At 38.7% G+C, this 10,582-nt stretch overlaps 3 protein-coding genes across 3 annotated transcripts; all 3 read right to left on the bottom strand.

Annotated features, from left to right (window-relative positions):
* Positions 1 to 22: 22 nt before the first annotated feature.
* Positions 23 to 4,272, bottom strand: LOC144839241 (uncharacterized). The gene is made up of 3 exons (XM_078694554.1): positions 3,091 to 4,272; positions 974 to 1,676; positions 23 to 84 (listed from the first exon to the last, which is right to left on the bottom strand). The coding sequence occupies exons 1-3, from the start codon at positions 4,270 to 4,272 to the stop codon at positions 23 to 25; spliced, it is 1,947 nt and encodes a 648-aa protein (XP_078550680.1).
* A 138-nt stretch (positions 4,273 to 4,410) lies between these two features.
* LOC144839240 (uncharacterized) lies at positions 4,411 to 4,857 on the bottom strand. The gene has a single exon (XM_078694553.1). It carries the CDS (start codon positions 4,855 to 4,857, stop codon positions 4,411 to 4,413), a length of 447 nt encoding a protein of 148 aa, XP_078550679.1.
* Positions 4,858 to 5,214: 357 nt separating this feature from the next.
* LOC144839239 (uncharacterized) lies at positions 5,215 to 6,156 on the bottom strand. The gene has a single exon (XM_078694552.1). It carries the CDS (start codon positions 6,154 to 6,156, stop codon positions 5,215 to 5,217), a length of 942 nt encoding a protein of 313 aa, XP_078550678.1.
* Positions 6,157 to 10,582: the final 4,426 nt, after the last annotated feature.

The raw sequence follows: 10,582 nt of genomic DNA, 5'->3' as shown, positions 1-10,582 counted from the left end.
CAAAATATAACTTTAATCCTGATTATCTTGCTCTTAACATGCATACAATATCGCTGTCACTTCGTATCTCGAGGGAGGGATTCACTAAATATGAGAAAACAATAATTAAACATCAATCAATGAAAATTTGGGCAGCACCCATGGGCCATGCTTTAGCAACATCAACAAATTAATAATTCTAAGTCCTTTATCAATACAATGTACATTAAGTATAGCAATTTCCTTATACAGTATTATTATTCAAACAACATACAATAATCAAATGGACCCGTCACAACTAGGCCCTAATCTCTGCACTAGCAAAACACAGTACTGTAAACAACAGTAACACGCCGTCGTAGGCTGTAATTTAGGGCTATTAGTATTAGCTAGGCTTACAAAATTCAACTAATAACATTAACATTCAATAACAAGATAATATAATTATAACTCCAAAGCTCACCGAAGTTTTGTGGCTCAGTAGAAAACCTTTACGAATCTACAATTTCTAACTAATATGTTTAACAAACTTGACTAAAGGGCAACCACGCTGCATACATGAAGGCCGCCATGATACTTCTCCAAGGCAACCAGCCTAGCGCCCTCACTAGCTCAGTTCAATGGGAACGCTATACCGGCCCCTTAATTTAATACATTACAATTACTTAGCTCTAATGATTAAAACAATGATTATACAGATATAAACAGTTTAAATCTTGTCTATAATAACATTGTTAAATTTCGATTATAAAGTCCTCTTTGATCTGCATAATAGTTGCTTATTATTCAATTTGACCATCCTTGGGGGTAGACTGCCCCTCCGGTCATAGGCATATGGGTTTATTCTGCCTCTGATTCTTCAGTTGCCTTAATACGAGTAGACACAATTTTGCAATAGGACGATTCAAGGTGGAAAATTGAGTTTTTACTGTGCATGATCTAATAAGTCCATTTTTATCCCTTTTAGACTCCACTATCCGCCCAAGCAACCAACTGTTCCTAGGTAAACTGTTATCCACTACCAGCACAATATCTCCAATTTCCAAGTTGCGTTTAGGATTAAACCACTTCTGACGCTCTTGCATAGTAGGCAGATATTCCTTCCTCCATCTCTGCCAAAAAAGATTACTCAAATATTGGACTTGACGCCAATAACGACGAGCATAAATATCACGTTTGTCAAATACACCAGGTGGTAATGGCAATTGTTCACGTTGTGTCAACAACATGGCTGGTGTCAATGGTCGAAAATCATTTGGATCGGTTGACAAGGTAGTTATTGGCCTATTGTTTACAATCATTTCCACTTCGCAAAATAATGTCTGGAGACCCTCATCATCCATTTTCAGGTTCTGTTCTTTAAGTACTCCTTTCATAACCCGACGCACAGTTCGTATCATGCGTTCCCAGACGCCACCAAAATGAGACGCTCCTGGAGGGTTGAATTCCCATTCAATATCTCTTTGCTGCAAGTACATATGTATGACTTGAGTGTTCCATTCTGAAATCTCCTTCTTTAACTCTTTGTCGGCTCCCACAAAATTTGTACCATTATCTGATCTAAGTTTCTTGATTTGGCCTCTTCGGGCAATAAATCTTCTCAAAGTATTGATGAACGAGCTTGTAGTTAATGAATATGCCATTTCTAGGTGAATGGCACGGGTAGATAAACATGTGAAAATAACACCATATAACACCTGTATAAAAGGCATAATGCCTTAATTGAATATATGCAATTGTTAAAAGCCATACCAAAAGAGTGGAAAGAAATTATTGAAAAAGATAATACAAAAAAGGAAGACAATAGTATTCCTAGTCTACGACTTTATATGAAAAATAAAGGAACTGTCTTCTATAATCATTTTATTAAGAGATGTTCAAATATACCAAATTCACAAATGAAATGGGAAATAGAACTAGGTAAAGCAGACATTGATTGGAGTAATGTTTGGTACTATAAAGTTTATAGACTAAAACATATACCCAAAGTTGCTCAATTTAATTTTAAACTTCTGCATAGAATACTACCATGTAAAAAACGATTGAAAATTTGGAACTTAGCAGGTAATGATTTATGTGATAAATGTATAAACAAGGTTGAAACTGAAAAACACATGTTATATAAATGCAGTGTATTCAATGGATATGGCTTAAATTTAAAAATGTCATAGCTAAGAGCTTTTCAAACGAAGACCCAATAACTTGGTCTACAATTATTACTGGATCAAATAACATAATTGTAAATGAATTGATTTCATTATTTGTATTCTCTATATATAAGTTGCATATATTAACAAAACCTGAAAAAAAGGAAACAACTATGAAAAAAAGATCTGGAATCTTTTTATTACTGAAGTAAAGCATTTAATTGAGAATGAGTATAAGTGCTACTACTTTAAAGCTCAATGTAAATGGGGAGATATAAAGGAAAATCTCCTTAAATTAATGAAATAAAAAAATTCTATTTGTATCTCTTAAATACATTGTATATAGGCCTAGTAAATATAATACGTTTAAGATATGTCATCCGGGTATGAAGCGTCTCACATACACACAGAGCCAAAATATTACCTTGGACTTGCACTTTGTATGGACTCTAACCTTACGGTTCTCATTATATATATCATTCCATCCTATCCATTCTAAACACCCTTTTTTCAAGCTTTTGCATTCTTCGTTTTTCATCTCATCCATTTTTGTCTTGGTGAAAAGGGAAGATACTTTATATTCTTCCCCTGAGTTTATAGCCTCTCTACCCAGACACGGACACGAACAGAATAAAACAATAATAATCACTTTTTCATAAGTACGTTTTTTTAAAATCAATTTTTATCGTCATTTTATTGCCATCGACATATTTTAACTAATTGTATTTTTAAAAATGTATATGAATGTAAATGTGGTTTCTTTTTAACATCAAAATAATCTTAGCCTATGTATATACTGTTTAAAAGAGATGTATTTTTTTTTTTAGCAATATACCTTATAAATAAGAGAAATATATAAATGTGCATATATATATAATATTATATTTATAACTGTCAGAGAACTATAATAAAAGTGGGACGAACCCACACAAGACAAAAAAAAAATAACACCATATCTCTTCACAAGACTACGACCTAATTTGATTTCAAATGGACCAAATAGATCAATACCCGTATTGTGGAACGGTGGATGATCGCTCACAATTCTATCTGGTGGCAGTGATGCCATCTTCTGTTCACTAGCTCTAGCTCGGTGCTTCTGACAAACTACACATCTGCTTATAACACTTCTGATCAAGAAACTTGCTCCAATGATCCAATACCTTTGCCAAAGTTGTGATAAAATAGCACTTCTACCGAGGTGTCCAACCTCTTTGTGTATTTCCACTATGATTAATCTTGCAATAAGAGAATTCTTGTGTACTACTACTGGATGCTTTATGTTGTCGGGAAGAGACGCCTTGTTCAGTCTTCCTCCCACTGTAATCATTCCATTTAACAACAACGGATCAAGTTTCTTAAGAGGGCTATTTCTCATCACCCGTCCAATAGATTCGTCATTACCATTCTTAAGTACCTCTAACTCCTGTTTAAAATGAACTCTCTGTTCGTGTGCAAGAATTATACATTCCGCTGATCTCAGGTGTTGCAACCTAACATTGCCTAGTTGCTTACTGGTGACCCTTTTGCATAGTTTCTCAACAGCAACCAGTAACCATGCCACAATTCTTTTAATTTTTCCATAAGATGAATGCTTAGTAATTAGATCATCTAAGAAACAACCTGAAGTACAAGCTGGAACTAATACATTTGATACCCCTTTGATTTCTGGGTCATCCTCGGCGATAAGAGGTAAGGACTTGGCTTGTAAGTCTATCCACTGCTCACATTTATCTCTGAGGAATTCTGGTCCGTTACGCCACCTAGTGTTACTTAGAAATTCCTCAATCCGTTGACCTCTCGATGCTTCATAAGCCGGGTTATTACAAGTTCTAACATACCTCCATTCTGATGCCTTAGATATGTTCAAAATGATAGAAACTCGATTTGCTACAAAGGCTTTGAATCTTCGAGAGGTGTTATGTATATATTTCAAAACGGTTTGGCTATCTGTCCAATAGAAAACGTTATCTATACCACTTAACTCTGAAATAATTGTGTTTGCTAACCGTGAAGCCATAACTGCTGCTGTTAATTCTAATCTTGGAATTGAAGTGTATTTCAAGGGTGCAACTCTGCTTCTACCCATGACCAGGGACATTTGTACATGACCATCACTTGACTCCTGTCTGATATAAGCCGCCATACCATACCCATAGTTGCTTGCATCAGCAAACACATGCAATTGGCGACTAATGACATCTGTTGGTAATTCAGATTTGTAGCACCTCGGTACACTCCACTCATCCAGTCTCGCCAGGTCTTGCAACCACCGTTTCCATCGTTACAATGACACATCGTCAATGGGCTCGTCCCATTCAAGACCCTTCCGACAGATATCTTGTAGTAGAATCTTTGCCGGTAAAACAAAAGGAGCCACTAACCCAAGTGGGTCAAATACAGAGCTAACAATTGACAGCACCCCTCGTCTGGTATGACTTTTATCTGCTGGTAATATAGTAAATCTAAGAGTGTCAAGTTCTGGAGACCATTGTATACCAAGTGCTCTTCCCGATGGCAGTTTATCTTTCCGTAGGTCTAGACTTTTAACCTCCGGTGCGTGATCTTCCTTGGGAATTACATTCAAGACTCTCTTGTCATTGCTCATCCACTTAGTTAAGCGGAATCCACCTTCTTCACAAAGTAATGTTAGGTCTTTGACTAATGTCAGGGCCTTCTTATGATCTTTCACCGACACTAAACAATCATCAACATAAAAATTGTTTTTCATGGTCTCCGCTGCTTCTGGGCAATACTTCTATCCCTTGTCTGCTGCAGTGTTAAGTAATGCTTTATTTGCACAAGCTGGTGAAGATGTTGCTCCAAACAAATGTCTTGTCATGCGGTAAGTTTTAACATCCTCTTCTTCGCTGGGTCGCCAGTAAAATCTTAAAGAATCTCGATCCTCCTCTGGAACCACTACCTGTAAAAACATGCCTTCAATGTCTGCCATTACTGCTACATGGTCTTCCCGAAACCTCATTAACACACCAATTAGACTATTGGTTAGGTCCGGCCCCTGTAGAAGGACATCGTTCAGAGATACACCGTTAAATTTTGCCGCACAGTCGAAAACCACTCTGATCTTTCATGGCTTTCGTTCGTTAGATATAGGATGATGGGGTATGTACCATATCCTTTTCCGTTCAAGTGTGTTTGACTTAATAACTTCTTCCATGTATCCTTTCTCTACCATTTGATTTACAGCTTTGTTATACATCTTTCTTAATTCAAGATCACGTTCAAATCTCCTTTCCAATGAATTAAAACGTTTCATAGCCAAACATCTATTATCTGGCAAGACTGTATTCTGGCTTCGCCATGGTAGAGGTAACACATAATGTCCGTCCACAAAACTGCTCGCACCATCCATCATTTCCATGAACGATCTGTCTTCCACGGACAATCCTACGAACTCTGTTGCTCTATCTTGGAAATCAATATTAACAGAATCTTTTACCATGTTGTTAAACTGTTCATATTCTTGAATGGCTTGCAACTGAACTCTGCTTACAGGTTTTATATTAGCTGTCACCCCCTGTCTTATTATGCTCCATGGGATCCAGCCCAATGCTGTTTTCGATGCATAAGGTGACCCCGGTGGGCCTGTCACCACTTCCAGGGGAGTATATGCCTCGGCGACAGCATTGCCCAGCATCAAACCAATTTCCCTGTCAACTTCAGGAACAACCACTCGTCCCCGTAGATGATCCCATCTGTTCACATCATCTTGTGTTGGAATATGTTCCTTAGTGACAGGCAACGTATTCTTTGAATAAATATTTAGTAGTCTAAACTCGTTGTCGCCGTTCAAATTACTAATAACAATATTTGAGATTATATGAGTCTTTAAAACCTGAGTCGTTCCCATGGTGTCGAGTGTAATCTGCGCCTTTCGTCCTCCAAGTCCCAGTTCATTTCGCAAACGGTCAGTGCAGAATGATACACTGGACCCTGGATCAAGGAACACATAAGTCGTTACAGCCCAGCCGTTCTTGGGCGACTTTACAATGACAGGAATAATTGCCATAGTGCAGACTCCATCATTGTCACTACATCCAGCAGAGGGAACTGCAGAGGGAACTGTAGCGGGCTTCTTTGCTTGTGTTTACTCTGGCGGAGCTTTATCTTGCTCCTTCTCAACTTTATTTTGTTCTTTCACCGGAGCAGGTCTTTCCTGATGGAGGATGGTTGGGTGTTTTCCCTTGCAGGTTCCACATTGCATGCGTTGCCTACATTGATTGATTGATTTTATTTGATATTCATACATAAAAGTTAAAATATACAATGTATAAAAAGAATACCTGGATAACCCATTAAGTCGACAAAAAAGTAAACTTATTTCCAATGGGGTCCAATCCGTAATGACTGAAAAGTGAGTGGTTGGGCCTAGTACAATTATCGTTAAGTATGTAAAAGGCTCTGGCCTCCCTAACTTGTGTGTGGGATTGCGGTTGACACGTGCAACAATAATACCAGGTAACTCGTCTGAACAAACATTTATTGGCATAAAACCAGGCAAGCAAAACAGCCTCTGTAATACAGATATCAAAGATAAATAGTTCAATGCAATATTTTCATAAATTAGGCTAGTCATTACTGTAGGCCTCCTAGGATATAATGTAGGCCTAGGCCTAGCCTAGGCTAGTTAACTTGTACAGTAGTTTTAGCAATGTTCAACCTCACAAAATATTAATCCTATCAGGCCTATAATGTAAACCAACTATAAGAAACAAAAATAAAATATAAGTCATAACAAACTCTCACTAACCAGTTTATGGCAGTTTAATTAATTAATTACAAATTCTAGCATTTACTGTATTTGCTTTAGCCAGGAGAACACTACTCTCCCTGCCAGTCACCCAGGCCAAAGAGAGAGATGTCTCCTTGGATACAGCTCTCTAGGCTTGGGTGTCCAGCAGGGTTCCCATCCCCCATGGACTATTCCATTATCACAAAATCAAACAAAATCACTGAACCATAACATGTTCCCCGTGATGACTATACTTGGCCCCCAAGTATTGTAATCTGACACACTGTCGCAAGATAAAGTATACTAATTATTAGATACCCGATTGTTGGTTGAAATAGCATTGGGATGCCACCCCCGTTAAGACATTCTGCAATGGACTCCTAACCATCATGTCATGCCAACTGTTAAAGTGAAGATACTAAATACGGAGCCAGTACGGTCCCTCCCAATAGCAGAAGTATGAGGAATTTCCAATGCGAGTCCACCCATCATGGCCCTTGTTACCATGACACTCACCCGATCAGTAAAGTTCTGATCGCACCTCATGACCACTGCTAAAGGTTCACCCATAAGACTGCTTTCCAACGCAACTAACAGCTCAAGGAGCATGACCAATCCAATAGGTGCCACCATACGGCTTCATACCCCAAAACTATAACTACAACAACTCATAGGTTACCCTATAACCATTACTCTGTGACAGATCGATTCATTATATAATACAAGTTTCAGAGATTGTGGTACTTTAAACCATTATTATCAGCTTTTCAATCATCTATAAATACATCTCATGTTACATGATACAAGAACCTGTGTGTACCTAATTATTTTCAAAATACCATATTATGACACCATAACATGCTGTACTCTTAAACTTAATACCTATTAACAATTAGGTAAACAATAGTAACATAATTATAACAATAACTCCTATGCGGTAATATTGATGAACACCAAACACTTTATCATCATAGATTATTTAGCTTAAAATGGTTTAACAATTACAGAAAAGTAGCACAAACCAATAGAAGGTGTGCATACATAAAATTCAAGTTCATAAAATAATTAAGTCAACACTTAATGGCGAGAAACTGTAGACTTTGGCCATTTCTCAGGGTTACTATGAAAACCTCTAGTTGATCTTGATGATCGTCTGAGTTGAGGTTCTACTGGTTGGTGTCTTGCATCCTGCTGTGGTAAGTCATGATGTGTAAATACCCAGGTTGGCATATCATCTTCTTCATCTGAGTCACTTCCTACAATGTCTTCAGTTGTTGCTTCCCTTGGATCAACAATTAAGAGTTTTCTATTTACAGTACGTGTCGGGCCACCCAGAAGAGGCCGAATCTTGTAAACGTCTCCAGCGTCGTTAACCCAAACTATGATGTAGGCATCATGATGAAACTTGTCTTCTAACTTGTGTCTGCCTTCAAAAGCACACCTTTTCAACAGTACACGATCTCCAACGCTCAGTTGTGGACTCATCTTATGTATATTCTGCTTCAGTGTAGAGTTTTCTAGTTTCCGTTCAATGCTATCTTTTGCCACTTGATGGGCTTGTTGTATAGCATCAGCTTGTTGTTCGATAAAGTCATCTTCCCAGTTTTCCCGTGAATTGTTGAGAAGTTGGTCTAATGGCGTAAACGGTTCACGTCCATATAGTAGGCGAAATGGTGAAACACCAGTAACACTGTGGGGTGTTGAATTATACAAGAACACTAAATGTCCAAGCAGCTCTGGCCATTTTCGTCGTTGTTTATGATCAATAGATCTTATCATTCCACAAAGGGTACGGTTAAATCTCTCTGTTTGGCCATTGCCCTGCGGGTGGTATGGCGTGGTCCTGGATTTGTGAATGTTGTAGAGTTTGCAAAGTTCCTTAATGACTAGGCCTTCGAAGTTTCTCCCCTGGTCGGAGTGAAGCCGCTGTGGTGCACCATAATAATTGAACCACTTCTCTTGAAGGACTTTCGCTACTACTATGGCTGACTGATTTCGGCAGGGTATAGCTTGTGCAACCTTAGTAAACGCATCTGTTAGAACCAAGACATCCTCGTAACCACCTTTGCCCTTATCAAGTTTGAGAAAATCAATAGCTAACAACTCAAATGGACGGAATGCGATTAGATGGCGTCTAGGCATGCGAATCATGGGACAAATTGTCTTGGATGTTGTGCAAGTGAAACATTTCTTAATATGTTGTCGGACATCATCTTGAAGTCCAGGCCAGAAACATCTTGTCTTTAAAATGCCAATAGTCCTATTAGCACCTTGATGACCCCATCCATCGTGTGCCATCTCTAGCATTTTGTTGCGAAGACTATGTGGAATGAGTAGTTGTCGACAGTCACCTGTGTTACATTTAACTTCTCGGTATAGTACTCCTTTCCACTCCTTTAAATGTGTTATCTGTTTTAACCATCCTCTTAGTCCAACAGAGTTATCAGTAATTGGTTGCCCAGGTTTCCAGTTGATTTGCCAATACTCCCAAACCTTTGCCAATATTGCATCGCTTCTCTAGAGGTTAGCTAATTGTTGGTGAGTGTAGGACGGAAACAAACTATGTGTTTCATCTTGAGGGTGAATTTCTTTAGTAGTTTGATTTGCATTTCGGATGTTGATGGGTACTAAACTACAGGCTGTCACTTCTTTTACCATTACTGTAACATCACATACTTCAGCATCTGGACATCTGCTTAGTGCGTCTGCACACTGATTGCTCTTCCCGGGTTTGTACTTAATGTCGATATTGAAAGGTGCGAGCTGAGCCACCCAACGATGTTCCGTTGCTCCTAACTTGGCTGTCCTTAAATGAACTAATGGGTTATGATCTGTAAAGACAGTGCATTTTGATCCTCTAATGTATGATCCAAACTTTTCTGTTACAGCCCATTTCAGAGCGAGAAGTTCTACTTTGAAGCTTGAGAGATCTGCATAATTCTTTTCAGCTCCACGAAGGCTGCGGCTGGCATATGATATGGGGTGAAGTTTTCCATCTTCGTCTGCTTGCATTAAGCATGCTCCTAGACCATTGAAAGAAGCGTCCACTTCTATAACAAACTCCTTACCGAATATGGGGTAGGCCAAGACAGGTGCTGTTGATAGTGCTTTCTTCAGTGTCTGGAATGCTGTTTCGGCTTGTCCACTCCATTCAAACGATAGCTTCTTCCCCGCATTTCTGGTTTTCTTTCCGGTCAATCCATGTAATGGAGCAGCAACTTTCGAGAAGCCAGATATGAATCGTCTATAGTAAGATGCAAGTCCCAAGAATGAACTCACTTGCGATGAATCTTTGGGAGTAGGCCACCGCATAACTTTCTCTACCTTACTTGGGTCTACCGATATTCCATTTTTGTTGACGATATGACCTAGATGAGTTACTTCAGTCTGGAACAACTTGCATTTTCCACCTTTTAACTTCAAACCACACTTCTGTAGTCTCCTGAATACTTCAGCTAACCGGTCCAAATGTTCTTCAAAAGTGTTTGAAAATACAAGGATGTCATCCAAATACAATATCAATTTTTCGAGGTTTAGATCACCAAATATATTTTCCATAATTCGCTGGAATGTTCCTGGACTATTACACAATCCTTGAGGCATGCGATTGAATTCGAATAACCCCCAAGGAACTCGAATAGCTGTTAATGGGACGGAGTCTGGGTGCATCGAAACTTGAAAATATCCATGAGAGAGATCCATA

The sequence above is a fragment of the Antedon bifida genome, chromosome 4, assembly GCF_963402885.1.
Source record: "Antedon bifida chromosome 4, ecAntBifi1.1, whole genome shotgun sequence".
In the NCBI taxonomy this organism is placed as follows: Eukaryota; Metazoa; Echinodermata; class Crinoidea; order Comatulida; family Antedonidae; genus Antedon; species Antedon bifida.
The sequence above is the reverse complement of the archived record's forward strand: the minus strand, read 5'-3'. Positions and strand labels throughout refer to the sequence as shown.

What these genes read in the sequence shown, in the direction of transcription:
- LOC144839240 (XM_078694553.1), bottom strand. Translation starts at nt 4,857, where the DNA reads ATGAAAAACAATTTTTATGTTGATGATTGTTTAGTGTCGGTGAAAGAT.
- LOC144839239 (XM_078694552.1), bottom strand. Translation starts at nt 6,156, where the DNA reads ATGGCAATTATTCCTGTCATTGTAAAGTCGCCCAAGAACGGCTGGGCT.
- LOC144839241 (XM_078694554.1), bottom strand. Translation starts at nt 4,272, where the DNA reads ATGGCGGCTTATATCAGACAGGAGTCAAGTGATGGTCATGTACAAATG. An exon ending in TCAAATTAGGTCGTAGTCTT is followed by an intron (nt 1,677 to 3,090) that starts GTGAAGAGATAT and finishes CCTTTTATACAG; the next exon opens with GTGTTATATGGTGTTATTTT. An exon ending in TAACAGTTTACCTAGGAACA is followed by an intron (nt 85 to 973) that starts GTTGGTTGCTTG and finishes TCTCATATTTAG; the next exon opens with TGAATCCCTCCCTCGAGATA.